The sequence below is a fragment of the Bos indicus x Bos taurus genome, chromosome 19 (genome assembly GCF_003369695.1).
Source record: "Bos indicus x Bos taurus breed Angus x Brahman F1 hybrid chromosome 19, Bos_hybrid_MaternalHap_v2.0, whole genome shotgun sequence".
NCBI lineage: Eukaryota > Metazoa > Chordata > Mammalia > Artiodactyla > Bovidae > Bos > Bos indicus x Bos taurus.
This window is the reverse complement of record NC_040094.1, coordinates 63,294,924-63,311,805: the sequence shown is the minus strand read 5'-3', so window position 1 is coordinate 63,311,805 and position 16,882 is coordinate 63,294,924. Positions and strand designations below refer to the sequence as shown.

Below are 16,882 nucleotides of genomic sequence, written 5' to 3'. Positions count from 1 at the left end.
TCTAAGATTTCAGACATGCACCAACTGTAAATGATAAAATGAAGATATAAGATAGAGCTGTGGACTGCATTGTCAAAACAAAGGTGAAGTGAAGGTTTCCAGAGGAGAGGGCGAGAAGGAACGGACAGGGTGGCTAGGGACACAGGTGGGCGTTAGTGGAGACACTGCGCTCACGTGGCTGTCGGAGATGGCAGGGAGCAGGCACAGCCAGAGCTGCCCACGTTCTGATCCTGCAGGTGAGCAGAGGGGAGTCACAGACGGGAGCACAGACTGTTAGTTCATCTCCACGCCAAGGGCCAGTAATCACCGCGTCAGTGGTAAACATTTTAGACTTTCTATAGAAGCTCCTTCTCCTAAGAAAGAATACTGTAAAATATCTGTATTTTTTGTTGACTTGTTTATACTTTAGTCAGTTTGGTTATCACAACCCAAACAAAATTAGATGTAGCTATCAGTAAAAATACTATATATTTACACTGTGGGCAGGGATATGAAAATATACGTATGTGTGTGTTTACGTGTGTGTATCCACCTGTATTTAAACACGTGGGAGACGGAGATGGGGGAAGAGGAGGGGCGGGAGGAGAGGCGGAGAGAGACGTTGGAGCTGGGTGAGGCGGTCTGGGCCCAGCTCTCATTTTCACTCTTGAAAACTGGAGCTCAAAGGGACATGTTCCTTTGGAGAGAATCAGATCCTCTTTGGAGAAGACAAAGTAGAAGATGGTTGCATAATTTACGTGAAGAGTGTATTAGAACTGCCACCCGAAGACTCATGTCCAGGCTGAGGAGCCCTGGGCTCCCGCGAGCAGTGGCCGTTGTCAGAGGGGAGGTGACTTAGTGCGGTGTCCCCAGCTCCCTGGGGGCAGCCAAGGGAAGAAGGAAGGTAACTGACTTGGAGGGAAGAACAGCCCGCAGAGAATCCGAGCAGGAGAAACGGACCGAATTCATGAAATGTGTGCGTTTTGCCGTCACCTGGGAAAGAGCTTTGTTAGGAGCCGGTGTGGAGTGCCGCAATGCCGCAGAGCGCTCAAAATAACGTCTAAGTTGTTCTTTAGACAGTATAGGCTTTCCTTAAGCGGCTATATTTAGATTTGCTTATGTTTTTGTTTCTAAAGTTAATATAATTTGTATCCTCTGCAGATTTGGGCTTGTGCTCCCCAAAATACAGACAGCAGTTTCCGAAGGCTCTGTAACAATGTCAGTCACATCAGCAGGTTCTGTCTGGGCACCTGGTGCCAGCCTCGACCACGGCCGTCTGCTGCAGAGCCCCCTCCAGTCCCACCTCCCTCTGCGAGTTTCCGAGAGCTACCAGGACACGCGGGCCGCGTGTCACCTGCCTGCCTTGCTGTAGAGCTGGGAACCCAGAGGAGACGCAGGGAAAGGGAGCGTGACTGGCGTGAGGAGGCCTGGCGCGCTGCGGTCTGTCAGCGTGTGAGGCTGCGCGCCCTGGGCGTGTCTCCGTGGCTTTTGTGCTGTGTCTGCCTCCCCGAGTATCCATGCCCAGCGTTCACCGGGTTCCTGGCCGGTGTCCGCTCGCTCAGCCTGGCGCAGATGCACCAGCTTTGCTCCAGTCCGGGCGCACAGCCCCGAGCCCCTCAAGCCTTTGCTTCTGAATCCCCGCGTGTGCCCACCTGCCCAGAGGACAGTCACTCGTGTCTTCTCATCCCAAGGGAAGATTAGAGCAGGGTCAGACAGCGCTAACCAGCACACTCCGGCACTATGTTGGTCACTATTTACACTTGCTGCAGAGAAAGCAGGAGGCTTTTTTGGCTGCAGCCCCATGGCACGGCACGGCAGAAATTATGTGTTTTTCTGGGCTTTGCTGGTCAGATGGAAGACGGTGGCCTCGTTTTCATATTCTTTTCCATTATGATTTATCACAGTGTGTGGAATACAGATCCCTGTGCTATACAGTAGGTCCTTGTTGACCATCTGTTTTATATACAGTAGTGTTTATCTGTTACATAGAATAATATATATCTTCTAATCTCAAACTCCCAATTCATTCCCTCCCCCACTTTCCCCTGTGGTAACCATAAATTTCTTTTCTGTGTCTGTGGGTCTGTTTATGTTTTATATATAAATTTATTTGTATCATTTTTTTTAGATTCCACATACAAGCAATGTCATGTATATATCTGTCTTTCTCGGTCTGGCTTTCTTCACTTAGTATGATAATCTCTAGGTTCATCCATGCTGCTGTGACTGGCACCATTTCACTCTTTTTTACACTGAGAAATAACCCACTGTGTATATGTACCGCATCTTCTTTATCCATCTATCCGTAGGCACACAGGTTGGTGCCATGCTTTGGCTATCATAAATAATGTTGTGATGAAATTGGGGTGCATATTTTTCCGAGTTATTATTTCATTTTATTCAGATAAATACCCAGAAGTGGAATGACTGAATTGTATGGTGGTTCGAGTTTTAATTTTTTGAAGAATCTTTATACTTTTTTCCATAATGGCTGCACCAATTTATATTCCCATCAACAGCACTGGGTGGGGGGCGGTTCCCTTTTCTCTGCATCCTCACTAACATTTGTAATTTTTTGTCGTTTTGATAATTGCCATCTGACAGATACGAAGCGGTGTCTCACTGTGGTTTCGGTGTGTGTTTCCGTGTTGATCAGTCGTGTCGAGCACCTTCGCACGCGTGTTGGCCGTCTGAATGTCTTCTTTGAAGAAACGTCTGTTCAGGTCGTGTGTCCATTCTTCAGTCAGGTCGTTTCCGCTTTTAGGGCTAACTTGTACGAGTTCTTTACGCATCACACGTTTCAGCTCTTAAGCTCTCACTGGACGTGTGACTGGCCAGCATCTTCTCCCGCCTACTAGAGTGCCTTTTCGTTTTATCGGCAGCTTCCTTTCTTGTGCAGAAGCTTTTTAGTTATCTGCTGTACTGTTTGTTTACTCTTGTTTTGTTGCCCTTGTCTGAGGAGACTGGTCCAAACAAGTATTGCTAAGACCAGTATCGAAGAGCTTACTGCCTGTTTTCTTCTAAGAGGTTTACATTCGAGGATGTCCTGAGTCCGTTTTGAGTTGGCTTTTGTGTGTGGTGTAAGACAGTGGTCCAGCTTCAGTCCTTTGCATGTGGCTGTCCAGTTGTCCCAACAACACTTACTGAAGAGACTGTTTTTCCTCCATTATGTGTTCTTGCCTCCTTGTCATGGATTAATCCATCATATATGGGTAGGTTTATTCCCTTGTTTATTTTTATTCCCATACTTTATTTTGGGGGGCTCCAAAATCACTGCAGATAGTGACTGCAGCCATGAAATTAAAAGACGCTTATTCCTTGGAAGAAAAGCTATGACCAACCTAGACAGCATATTCAAAAGCAGAGACATTACTTTGCCAACAAAGATCTGTCTAGTCAAAGCTATGGTTTTTCCAGTAGTCATGTGTGGATGTGAGAGTTGGACTATAAAGAAAGCTGAGTGCCAAAGAATTGATGCTTTTGAACTGTGGTGTTGGAGACGAGTCTTGAGAGTCCCAAGGAGATCCAACCAGTCCATCCTAAAGGAAATCAGTCCTGAATGTTCATTGGAAGGACTGATGCTGAAGCTGAAGCTCCAGTACTTTGACCACCTGATGCGAAGAGCTGACTCATTGGAAAAGACCCTGATGCTGGGAAAGATTGAAGGTGAGAGGAGAAGGGGAAGACAGAGGATGAGATGGTTGGATGGCATCACTGTCTCAATGGACATGAGTTTGGGTAAACTCCGGGAGTTGGTGATGGACAGGGAAGCCTGGCGTGCTGCAGTCCAGAGGATTGCAAAGAGTCAGACACACTGAGCGACTGAGCTGAACTTATTCCCCTGTATTTACCTTTGCGAAAGCTGCTTCTTTAGCAGACAGTTTCCCCTTCCTCACCCCTGCCTGTCAGAGCCGTTACTGTTACTCAGGGTTTTTCTCAAATGCCACTTCCTCCCTGAAGACTGTCCTCATCACCTTGTGCCTTTCCTTCATGTCACTTAATTGTAAGTGGACTTTTTTTAAGTTTTATTATCAAAGTTTGCAGATATACCCAAAAGCCAAGTACAGTGCTACGAAGCCCATCATGTGCATCGGGCAGTTTCAACTGTGATCAAAAATGGGCCATGTGTGTCTCACACTTTCTCCTTTTCTTCCTTGGCTAAAGTAACTTAAAGCACATTTCAGACGTCACGTCATTTTATCCTCCGTATTCCAGAAGGCCTCTCAGAAAACACGGGCACCATCTCACACAGCCACAGTGCCAACGTCATACCCACGAAAATTAACAGCAGTCTTTGTAGTATCATCTAACACGTGCTTCATAATTAGGTAGGCCCAGTTTTCCTGAAATGTCCATTTAAAGTTGATTTGTCTGAATCAGGATCCAAATGAAATAGGAGAGTCGTGTCTGCGTGTCGTGTCTTGTGTCTCTCCGTCTGCAGCAGACCCTCCTTGCTCTCTGCCCCACCCTGGCGACCTCCTGCAGACGCCCAGGGCCTGGCCGTGGAGCCTCCCGCCTTCTGCACTTCTGCACTGGCTTCCCTGCAATGTTGCTGGACTTCTTCCTGCCTCCTTTTTGTTCCCTTTTGTTCTCTCAGCTGGACACTTAAGACATCACTGAACCCCCTGATTTTTGTCCTGACCACATACCTTCTATGTCAGTCTAAGCACCTTCAAAGGTGAGGCCGTGGCTCCACTCCACACTGGGATTCCTGGGTGATGTCTGATCCACACTGGGATTCCTGGGTGATGTCTGATCCACACTGGGATTCCTGGGTGATGTCTGACACATTGTTTGTATTTTTAAAATACCATTCAGTTGATTTATCTAGAATGAGTTTTCTCCCTCTTGCAAAATGTGAGCTGGAGATATATACACTCAGTGCTGAGATATTTATATTAGGAATTGAGTTGCCAGAGAATTCTCAATAATCTAAGTCCCCATTTCTACTTTGCACTGAAAGAATTAGAGCCAAACATACGCGGGCACAGTTTTATATCTGAAGCTGCTTACAGTTTGGAGTAAAAGCACTTAACATGTGCAGTTATGAAACGGGTGAGATCTCCCAGTGCCTCACACAGACTCCAGGTGCGCACCGAAGTGGTGTCAGAAATCAGCGGTGTTGTGCATTCAGCAGTGAAAATCAGCTCACTAATCATTTTTCTGATCTAAGAATTTAATTCTGCTCAGTAGTTCAGAAATCAAGCTGAAAGTCTGACAGTACAAACACTATCCTGTGTGTGCTTTGTTGCTGATAACTAACTGCAATCCGAGCCTTAATAACCGAAAGGGAGTGGGAGGAACTTCAAAGGTTGCATGATAAATGTTTTTGACAATGTGTCAGCTGAACATTAAGCAGGATCTTTGCAAATCCTCTCATTCTAAGTGGTTTAAACAGAAAGTTTTAAACTTCTTCCTTCATGAGTACTGGCCCCAGATAGCACAGTATCCCGAGGTTGAAAAGGGAAAGAAAACTACTTTATCTGGCGAGTATAATCCCATCCCTCCGTGAGCGGGGGTCCCGGAGGGCCTCACCTGAGGGTCCTGCCTTCACGTCTCAGGCGTTCGGCGCCTCCTCACCGAGCCATGTGCCGAGGTGACGGCGGAGTGACCGCGTCTCTGACCCGATGTGACCGCGCGCGGGAGAACAGAGGCAGGACCAGCCAGTGCGGTGACCGCGGCGCCCTCCTCACGCGGCTCCGCAGAGGTCTCAGGAGGGGAGCACTCTGGGTCCTCCCAAGGCTGAGATGGGGCCCGGAGCTGGGCAGTGGGAAAGGAGTGGCGGGCGGGGGCCGCGTTTCAGGACGAGACACAAAACGAGGGGCTTCCCTCCCCACGTGCGTCCGTCCCAGGGCTGCTGTGGCAAAGCGCCAGGACCCGGCAGCCTACCCCGGCAGGGGCGGCGGTCTCAGACGGATGGGGCGGGCGGGCCGTCCCCCCACGCGCAGCAAAGCGTGCCGGCGTCTTCAGTGTATTTATAGATAAACCAGAGTGGAAGGAAGCGTGGTGGGCTGTCTGAATCCGGACGTTTTCACAGGACCCGGTACCGGGGACCTTTTCTTGTGCCAGTTTCGGCGGGCGTTCTGGACGGGCCCGAATGTCCGATAGTCGTGACCAACCCCTCGGATGTTGAAAAAGAAGCAAGGACACTGGTGGATGGCTTGAGGAAACAAGGCAGGGCGCTCCTTGGGACGGGGAAGGGAGGAGCCTGAGCAAAACGCGGGCGCTCTAATCCATGCGCAGCAAAAGCTGATGCAGTGGTGTGGTTCAAGGCGGGAAGCGGGATCTGGAGAAATTTCAGCAGGGAGACCCCAACTGTTTTCAATGAAAAGCCACGTGTCCTCTGTAAAACTGGCTCACGCTGCCAGTGACTACTATTGCTGACGTGAGTGCTCAGTCACTCTGCCGTTTCCAGGTCTTTGCAACCCCACGGACTATAGCCCACCAGGCTCCTCTGTCCGTGGGCTTCTCCAGGCAGAGAATACTGGAGTGGGTTGCCACGCCCTTCTCCAGGGGATCTTCCCGAGCCAGGGAATGAACCTGAGTCTCTTGTGTCTCCTGCACTGCAGGAAGATTCTTTACCACTGCGCCACCTGGGAATTGCCATAGCGCCAACATCTCACTGAGCGTTTCAGAGAGCACTTTAGAAGTGTGACTAGGCAGGCTACCTTGTGATGCTTACAGTCTAAGATGAAGGGGAAACACCAGGTGAATCATGATTCATAAGTGTGTTCTCATGTAGGGGACATGACTGAGAAATATGACTTCAGGTTTAACAGAGGAGAAATTCATGGCTTGTTTTGGGTTAGAACCGTGCTGCAGGCTCACGTTGACCTCCCGTGTAGACGATTACCATGCAAGAAACTAAACATTTAGACCAGTGGCTCCTGGGTGCTCCCCTCCCTGGGTTCCGGCAGGAGGGCGGTCTGTTCTGTAGACTGACCGCAGTGTAAGTGGTTATCATGCCGGCCGAAAGAGGGAATTCCTCTGAGATCCTGGAACATCCTAGCCTGGTTCTTGAGCTTGGTCCTGGATTTCCACCCCCCGAGATAGTAACGTGTTCACAAGTGACGCCATCTGGAGGGACAGAGTGGGCAATGTGCTTTGAATTTCCTGAGCAGAAATGTGGCGGCTGCTCCCAGAGGAAATGTGGGTGAGGTCAGGACAGGCTGTGTGCTGCCGGGGAACGTTAATGAGGTGTGTTGGGGGATTCCAGCTTCCTTAGATCATCAAAGTCTTGGGATAACATGATTTCTTTTCCTGGAACCTCCATGGAGACCAGGAAACACTAACTCTTTTAAAAGTGCAGTTTTAAGAGTTTTAAAGGAAGTCATTTAGGAATTTTAAAGGCCAGAAAATAGATGAGAGAGAGAGAAGAAAAGAAGGATGGTGAACACTGTGGGATTCTTTGACAGAAGTGCTGCTCTTGCTTCTTATATTGGCCACGATACTTTTTACCTTTCGAGTTGAATCCGTGGCCTAATAAGCACTGCAACAGCAGCCTCGGATCAAAGTGCAAGCTCATCCACGAGGTTTGTTGCAACAGCTGAAGAGTTTTCACCCAGAGGGAACTTTGCCTCATGTGAAGAATAGCCCACATATTGGGTTAAAACTCCTTTTCTTCATATAATATCACAAGATACTGAATTACGAGGGTTAAAGAAATGAGAAAAAAAAGTTACTTGCATGGAATGTGAAAAAATTAAAAACCTGAATGTGTATGTGGGTGCTTAGTGGCTAAGCAGTGTCCGATTCTTTGCGACCCCACAGACCAGCACCCCAGGCCCCTCTGTCCATGGTATTTCCCAGGCAAGAATACTGGAGTGGGCTGCCATTTCCTTCTCCAGGGGATCTTTGCAATTTAGGGATCGAACCCATGTCTCTTGTGTCTCCTGCATTGGCAAGCAGATTCTTTACCAATGAACCAACAGGGAAACCCAAAAAACCTGAACGCAAGCCTTAAAGATTACCATGTTGTGTTTGAATACACGACTGGCCTTGGCAGTAACTGTGATCTGTTTCAGTAACTAGATCTGTAGTACAAACCTGTTCTCCGTTCTGCAGAACCACTGATAAGACTTCTTTATGGTTTTGTTATTCATTCTGAGTAGTTCTGAAGAAATCACTTTAAAAGAAATCTTGACTGGCATTTCAGGTGAAGAAGACTTGCTGCTTTTGTTAGTAGATTTACCCCATTAAAAAAAAAATACTGGCCTGTGTAAATAGCCAGCGAGACCACCCAGGACACACATCACTCTCCGCTCTGGTGTTAACCCCAGATTGTCTCCCTGTCTCGGGGACAGGACATGTCTTCTTGCTGGATCCCAGATGTTTAAGATGTGAAAAAAAGAAAAATAAGTACAAATCTGACACCAAAATGATGAGATTTTATAGTTTTACTTAATTTTCCCTTAACTTTCAGTTAGGAGTAGTACAAAGGAAAATATTTGCTGTTTCTGCATCAATTTTCCTCTCAAAGAACGCCCACTCATCAGAAATATTATCGGCACCGTTTGTAAACTGAAGTCAAGGATCCTTACCTTAGATAGGTGTGGGCGTTGTTACAAAGGCAGTGAGGTTTCACGGAGGGCTCTCCTCCTCTCGCTGTTATAATCTGTCTTTTCACCGAGTCACGGGTGTCCTCTCTGTCTGATGGATAAACCAGTCAGCGGACGGATACTTTTTGAGACAAACTCTCAAGTCATATTACAGGTTTTAAATAGAAAACAGACCAGCACCGTGTTGTAGAACCCTGGAATCCTACCGCGTGTGTCTCAATAAAAGCAGAAATAAGCCTTCCCGTCCAGTCACCTTCTCCTTCGGTCAGAATCTGGGCACCGCAGTCGTCTTCCAGAATATACACAGTGCGGGACGTCCTGCCCTCCCTCCTGCCGGTGGACGACGCGTCAATCATGCTTCTTCTGAAGTAAAATAGTGAATTCAAACCTCATGAAAGGAGGATATGGTGTCTTCGTATGTCTTAAGTAGAAAAAGCTTTAAATATTCCTTCTTCTCTTTATTATGGAAACTCTCAGAGACACGCGTAGGGGGACCAGAGAGCAGCACCCCACCGCCCGGCTTCACCTTCGTTTGCAGGGCTGACCTCTCCTGGGCCGGGACTTCCTGCCAAGCTCTGCTTTTCTCCGTGTTCATCTCCTCGCCGCGTGGAGTTGCTGCTGGCAAGGCCCCCTCCATGTCTCGCCCAGCTCCTCGATTCCCCACCGCTGACTTAACCCAAAGTCCCCAGCTGTATATTTAACAGGACGGACCGTCCCCCACGGTCTTTTGTGCTCACATCTGCTCCAGTCCCTGTAAATGGGAGAACACTGTGCCACTCAAGGTGCAGCCCCCAGAGAACGTGTTCTGTGAGCCAGAGCTCGGGGAGGAGCCTGTTAGCCTCGCCCCTCGACGGTCGATGGTCGGCAGGCCCGGGAGACGTGGCAGGCCCGGGAGACGTGCCGGCGGCCTCAGGATGACTGACGAGGCCGGACACAGGTGTTTACCGAGACGGAATGCACGGAATGGGGCAGAAGGTACTCAGGACACGCTGAGTCTCCGGGAGAGGGAACCGGCTCACGCTCCTGAAGAGCGGGGCACAGCCTGCGGGGCGTGTGACTCGGGAGCAGGGTCATGTCTGTGTTTCTGGTTCTGCCTCCATTTGCTAGTGGATGTTTTCAGGTTTCTCACAGCCCAGGGTCTCGGTAAAGATGGGAAGGTGGGGAGTTTGGGATTGTATTGTCTGGTAAGAGCCTGCGGGCCAGGCGTCCTGGGATGAGAGGCCGGTCTGCGGCTCAGCCGGGCGGCCTTCCGGGCCGCGGCAGTGAGGCTGCAGCTCCGATGCCGCTGGACGCCCACTCCGCCCCTCTCCGGATGAGGGCCTGGTGGAGTCTGGCCAAAGCCAAGGTCAGAAACCTCTCCAAACACCTGTGCTGATCTGAGGCCGAGCACTTCTGGACACCCTTCACCCTGGGACACTGGGATTGTGGCTTTTGTGTCCCCACAGCCCAGAATCCGTCCTTTCCAGGGAAAGTTTCCTTTATTACATAACTTTTTAGCCACTTATTCAAATGGACTTGCATTTCATGTGTCCATTATTAAAAAGTGTGTATCCGCCATCATTTCGTGTTTGTTTAACTGACTCAGAACCAGGAGGGACACTTGGGTTTTTAGGAAGACCACAGAAGCCCATAATGTGTGGCTAAAGTTGAGCAGCTGACTTTGAAGCCTGTTTATGAGTTTTATGAAAATAGCATTGACTCTAGTCCTAGTTCCCCCCTAAATGAACAGCAGAGCCCTGGGATGCTGACGGGTGCCTCCTCCAGGAACGTGAGCTGCCTGGCTTCTCCCTGCCTGAGGAGTCCGTGGCCTGTGGACCTGTTCCACTCTAGCGTGCTCGATTTTCATATTTTAAACAAACAAGTCAGATTATCCTGTAGCCCGCTCCCTTTCGCAGAGTGTGGTCTCCGCTCGTTGTTCTTGTAGAGCTGCAGGTTTTCTTCCGGAAAAGCCCATTCTTTGTCAGCAGTCCACACAGAGCTCTGGGAGAGTCAGCCATGGGTGGTGCCCGCTGCCAGCCCCATCACCTGGCGTCTAGAGGCAGGTCTCGTTGGCAGAGCCGCCCTTCAGTCACGAGGCCAAGGCACCCAGCAGAGGTGAGCGGCACGTCTGCAGGACACGCAGCGTGGCCGTTCAGGTGGGACTTTGTTTTAGGTTTTTGAACCAATGTTGGACACTCCATTCTTTGATGATCTTGGGCTTTTCTCGGGAATAAAGTAAAAGTTGTATTCATAGATGTGTGTCAAACATCAGACTGTAAGGCTTTCCAATGAAGATGCCACAGCTGAGAAGAAAGGTCCCCACTAGTGCTTACTCAGTCGGAGAAGGCAATGGCACCCCACTCCCGTACTCTTCCGGAAAATCCCATGGATGGAGGAGCCTGGTAGGCTCCAGTCCATGGGGTTGCTAAGAGTCGGGCACAACTGAGCGACTTCACTTTCACTTTTCACTTTCATGCATTGGAGAAGGAAATGTCAACCCACTCCAGTATTCTTGCCTGGAGAATCCCAGGGACAGAGGAACCTGTTGGGCTGGCGTCTGTGGGGTCGCACAGAGTCGTTCACGACTGAAGCGACTTAGCAGCAGGAGCAGTGCTTACTCAGTAGTTGTCACCCTCAGAGAGGCCTGCGTCCATTCTGGGGGTGAACAGCTCGTGACCTAATAATTTTTTTAGAATATGAGATCAGGAACAGCTGTCAGTATAAACTGTCCTTTTCCTTTCGTCTGATGCATTTTAACTTTTTGGAAAGTGGAATATTACTCCGTTACTCTTCAGCTTTTTAAACTGATTTTTATTAGGTAATAAGGAATTTCTAGCTATATGGCTTGCTCTGATTAGCCCTAGAAACATCATGTGAATCCTTTAGTTAACTATGAGCAAACTGAAAAGCGGAGCCGTTTGAAAAGCAAATGTAACTTCCCTTCTATTTTTTTAGCATTGCTGAGACACAGTGGGTTAGCAATTTCTTCTTCGCTGTGTGAAGGCGGAGAAAGGACAGGTCTGGCGCTGTCCCCTGTCCTCGCGGGGACTGTCTTATCAGACCCCCTGGACTCGTTTCCTCCTCCATCACCTCCAGCACTGCGATCCCCCCGGCCTCTGGCCTCCTCGCCCTCTGCCTGCTCCTAGTCTGGGCATCACGCAGGGTCAGGCTTTGACCTCCGCTCCTTTCATGATTCCCCACCAGGGCATCCTTGTCTGCATGGGTGGGCCTGAGCCCTGGAGCCCCACCCCCTGCCCAGAACGCCCCCCTCAGATCCCTCCCCCAGCTCAGGCCCCGCCCCTGCTCAGGCCCCTCCCCCCATTCAGGCCCCTTCCCCACTCAGACCACTCCTCCTGTTCAGGCCCCGCCCCTACTCAGGCCCTGCCCCCTGCCCAAGCCCCTCCCCACGTGATAGTCTCCAGGAAGGCCCTGCAGCACCTTGAACTCTTGTCAAGGAGTCTCTCCCCCCGGTGCTGGGACACTGCTGGTTCTGCCTGCTCCCTCGTGGAGGGCGGGCACAAGAGGAAGGACGAAGGGGCTGAGAGACCGGGGTGGGGACGGGGACCCTCGAGGGGGCCGTGCCCGGGGTTCTGCTGGGGAAGGGCAGGGTGGAGATGAGACTGCGGGGGTGACAGTTTTCTGCTTAAAAGACAAAGGACATGCGCATCTCCTGTATTTTTCTTCTTTGAAATAAATCAAGAAACAAAAGAGTATAGTTTTTTATTGTGTCAGAAACCAGACAATATGTCATCACAAATAATAATGTCATATGTATATACATGTTTCAGGTGTGTGTATAGAGAGAGAACTTTGGAAGGTATGCTTGTACATTCTGTATCTTGAGAAACTTGATGACCGTTTGGTTACTCTGCTGTGTTGACGATAGTTGGATGACCCCATGGTTAAAGTAATTTCCTTGGGGAAACAGTTGAGATGTGTGTTAGCTCCTGCCCAAGCGTGGGCCTGGTGCCAGCATGCACCAGGCCTGGCTCCAGGCTGGAAACAATGGGGAGAGCACCCTGGGCTGCAGGGGTCCTGGCCTCACACAGGCACAGAGACAGAGCCCCTCGAGCCCTGGACGGGTCACAGCCCCGCACGGGTCACAGCCACGCAGTGTCCAGGCTTTGCTCCTGGGACAGGTCGGTGAGGTCACACCAAGAGCAGAGCGGCTTCCAGGCAAAGGCGAGAGGACGTGGGCGACGGGTGAAGGGCCGTGGGGAGAAGCGCGAACGCTGAGCTCGGGGTGGGTCAGTGTGTCGTGGTGAGCACAAACGCTGAACTCGGGGTGGCTCAGCGTGTTGCAGTCCCATCCCAGCGCCTTCTGGCTTGTGGATGGACCTGAGGGGGCTCTCTCCCCTCTGAGGGTCTCGGTTCAGTCCTCCCTAACGTGGGTGAGAAACTGCCTGCTGCACAGGATTGCCAGGAGGCTGAAAAACAAAGTCCATGCAGGCGACGGTGGCACGTGGTCATTGATCATGGCCACAAAATCTGCAGGACACGGAGGCTCGCTCGGCCCAGGGTGGCCAGAGCCTGGAGACCCGGGTCCCCGAGGACCCAGGTCGGGAGTCTGAGCCGCACCTCGGGGGTGCTGTTTTGGTGTCTGAGCATTGCAGCAGGGGGATGACGTGATTGGATTTGGGGGCGTGGGGTCACACTCTGCGGTGTGAGGATGGAGAGCAGGAGAGAGCACGGCAGAAAGCAGGCCAGTCTCCTCCCAGCCCCACGTTCACTCCTCTCCTCGGTTAGGCCGTAAGAGATGCCAACAAGATCCTATGCACTGGTACAAAATTATCAAAAGCAAAAAAGTGCTACTTGGTCAAAAAGCATAGGAACAACTGCATTCATCCTTCTGGAAACAGCCCACGATAATACAGTCATTAATATAAACAAAAATAGAGTCTGAAGCTCATTGTCAGTCTTGGCTGAAGGGTGGATTTTATATTCCAGTATAATATCAAAAAGCCCCTAAAGCTTCTGTCCTCATTCTCATTCTCTCCTCAGTCAAACCATTACACTCTTTTTAAACACTCTGTTGCTTTATCTTTGGCTGTGCTGGGTCCTCACTGCTGTGTGCGGGCTTTCTCCAGGCGTGGAGACGGGGGCTGCTCTCCGTTGCCTGCTCGGGCTTCTCGTTGCAGAGCACAGGCTCTAGGAGCTCGGGCTCCAGCAGCTGTGGTGCACCGGCAGTTGTCCCATGGCACGTGGCATCTCCCCGGACCAGGGATCGAACCCACGAACCCTGCATTGGCTGGTGGATTCTTAACTACTGTGCCACCAGGGAAGTCCCCCTAACTCTCTTTTTTTTCCCCCTTATTGTCTTTTAAATAGAGGTTCTTAGCCTGGGGTTCATCCATGGACAGGCTTCCGGCAACACATGGACGCCCCTGAAACTAGAAGCACATGATAAGCACTTTTTTCCACGTGGGGAGTGACCACATAGCAGTCACCAGATGCTCCAGTGAATCTAGAACACCAGAAAAAGGCCGAGAACCAGGGGCTCTGTCTCCGTGGAGAGAAGACTGGAGTTGCACTGATGGGACTGTTACTGGACGTGAACTGACTTGTGCTGCCCGGACTGCAGCTCTTCCCCTGCCCCAGCATCTCAGTCAGGATGGGCCGTGCGTCCCGCTCCTCCACCCCAGGCCAAGCCCTGGACCTCCCTGCAATGCCGCTCCCTCCCTTGCCTCCCTCCTGCTCCAGCCACAACCCCAGAGTCATCGTCTCTTTATTTTTCACTCTGCATCCACGTCTCAGGGCTGCGACCCGGGTCCTCAAGTGGACTGGGGCCCTGACACCACCCCGGTCCAGTCCCCAGCATTCTTTGCCGTGTGTCTCAGCAGCCTGGACCCTGCTTCTCTGCTTTGCCTGAACCCCTCTTCAGTCTAATCTTTGCAGCAGCTGAAGCGATCCTCAGACCCTCCAGGAGCCCCCTTCGCTGCACTGTTTTGCTTCCGTGCTCGTCAATGACATGTATATACACTCACTGTTTGCATCCTCTCTGTCCCCCGGTGTAATGGAAGCTGGTGACAGCAGAGAGTTGTTTCATCTGTTTTCTTTCACTGCTTCATCTCAAGGACCTATCACAGCTCTTAACCTAGAGCAGAAACCCGGGCGTCTTCCCTGAATGAATTTTATTTTGAGAATGCATTCAGCATCTTCCCGTCCCATCCCTTGCGCTCTGCTCGCCATCATTCCCGTGTATTGTATCTGTCATCGCATGGGATTGTTCGAATGGATCCTGTTTCTTTTCTAGTTCACCTTTTTACTTAAAATAGTAATTGATACAGCGTTCTTTATTGAACCTTGTCATTCCGGGGTTCCCCCAGAGCAACCTGAACGGCTACTTGGCAACTGAAAGAGTTCCCCTCTGTCTGCTTCTTACGGGTTCTTCAGATTCAGTGCTATCCTCAGTGGCTTAATAAAGAAATGCCTTTCAGGTCACTGTAACTTACTCAGATCACCACAGCACAATGCTGAAAAGCGACGTGCTGGGCCAGTATCTCAGCTCCTGCAGCCACAGCACTGTTCAGAGTGTAAGGGCCCCTCACAGGTGTACTGGTTGAACTACTTTAATTAGCAGTCGTTTTACGCTTTATCACATGCTGTGCATCTGTGCTGGGAACAGAGGACATATTTTTATAAGATGAATGGACACCTGCTAATGTGTCCGTTTTGTAAGTTTGGAATTTTTAACACTAGTTATTGCTAAAGTAGGAAACATCTGGGCCCAATGCTGAAAGGCTGGGCTTTCTTCTGCCTGAACTATTTGGAACAACTGTAATAGACTTGAGATCTGAGGCTCTTTTGACACCAGCTTAGGTGGTAATTTTTAGCACCCTCAAGGGTGCTAATTTTTAATATTTTTGTATTTGTCTTATACCATTTCAGGCTTTACAAGAAGAACTGGAAAACCGCTCGAAACAAGTGCGATCCATAGAGAAGAAGCTACAGCACAAGGAACTGGAGTCACAGGAGCAGGTACTTGCCCACATGGCCGGTTCGCTTGTTGACTTTCTCCAGGTCCAGGGGCTTGGGGATGGTGGTCGTCCTGTGTCCTCTGGGATGCTGTGGCCTCGAGTGGCAGAATGCTCGGGTCCTGCAGCACGTGGACAGCCACGGGCTCTGTCCCCCGCACCCTGCGGGCGGAAGCCCTGCCGCCAGCTCCGCTCCCCTCATTCCCGCATCTCTGTGTCCCGTGCTGGTTTCATCCTAAACCAGCTCAACGGCGACAGTTCCCAGCATCCTGAGCAGGCCTGGGGACACCCAGAGGCAGAGGGGGGCTGCTCATGTCTGGGGTCCTGTTCTGAGCCGTGAGGGCGCCTTTCCCTGGAGCAACCCCCACCCGCAAGACCACTCTTCTCATCTCATTGGCCAGAACAGGCCACATGCTCTGCTGAGACCAGCCAATCCCTGGTGAGAGGACAGAGGGGTCAAACTGGCCTGGACCAATCAGGGTCCACCTGGCGGGGATGGAGTTACAGGAGGGAGGGGGCAACCTGGACCCGGAGGAGGGGACGCCTGTGTCGGGGACGTAGCCGACAGGGTCTGCTTGTTAGGATAAAGGGACACCATCGTACTTAGAGACACGAATCACGCTTTCTCTTGAATTTTAATTTTCTCCTTCTTTCTTCCATTGTGTTCATGAAACAAATCTAGTATAACCACGATGATCCAGCTATGACAATAGCTAATGACCTATTTTATTTTCAAATGAAAGGGTCTTTTTCGTCGAAGTCTTTTAAATTTTACTAATTTTAAATTAAAAAGCCGACAGAGTATCAATACATATCACGAGTCTTAATGAAACTTTTACTAAATGCATCGCCCTCGGTCTTAACGTACAGCATTGCAGATGTCCTTTTCAGGACCACCATCGTGTGGGACAGAACCCACTGTGGGTGTCGGCAGACACTTATGAGCTGCTGTTTCCTATGGTCCATTCAGCACAGGAATGCCAGGGCGGTCATCTTGACTCTGTGAAGGGTAGCCCTGACGTAAGGCGAATGCAGAGACTTATCACCTCTGGAGTTGTTGGCAAACGGGACCCCCAGGCTATGCACGCAGTCGTGTCCGACCCTCGCTGCCCCATGGACTATCCTCAGGCTCTTCTGTCCATGGGATTTCCCAGGCGAGAATCCTGGAGTGTGTAGCCATTTCCTTCTCCAGGGGATCTTCCCCACCCTGCAGTCGAACTCTCGTCTCCTGCACTGGCAGGTGGATCCTTTGCCACCGAGCCAGCAGGGGAGCCTGACACCCAGGTGGGGGACTGCAGAGAGTGGCAGGTGTGAGTATCTGATTGATGCTGCATAGTAATATTAATACTTACTAAATGGACTTGACCTCCCGGAATTCATTCCCAATGTCTA

At 50.5% G+C, this 16,882-nt stretch overlaps 1 protein-coding gene across 9 annotated transcripts in view; it reads left to right on the top strand.

Moving 5' to 3' along the window:
- Positions 1–16,882, top strand: part of CEP112 (centrosomal protein 112) — a 339,838-nt gene that overhangs the window by 276,582 nt on the left and 46,374 nt on the right. For 8 of the 9 annotated variants that reach the window (XR_003506951.1, XM_027519223.1, XM_027519224.1 and 5 more), the window contains one exon: positions 15,405–15,494. Coding sequence is in view for 8 of the 9 variants with exons in the window: in XM_027519223.1 (XP_027375024.1) it covers positions 15,405–15,494 (90 nt within the window). In the remaining variant the exon portion in view is untranslated. Of the gene's footprint in view, positions 1–13,844; positions 14,953–15,404; positions 15,495–16,882 lie in introns of those variants that run through there. The other variant, XM_027519225.1, reaches the window with a different exon arrangement.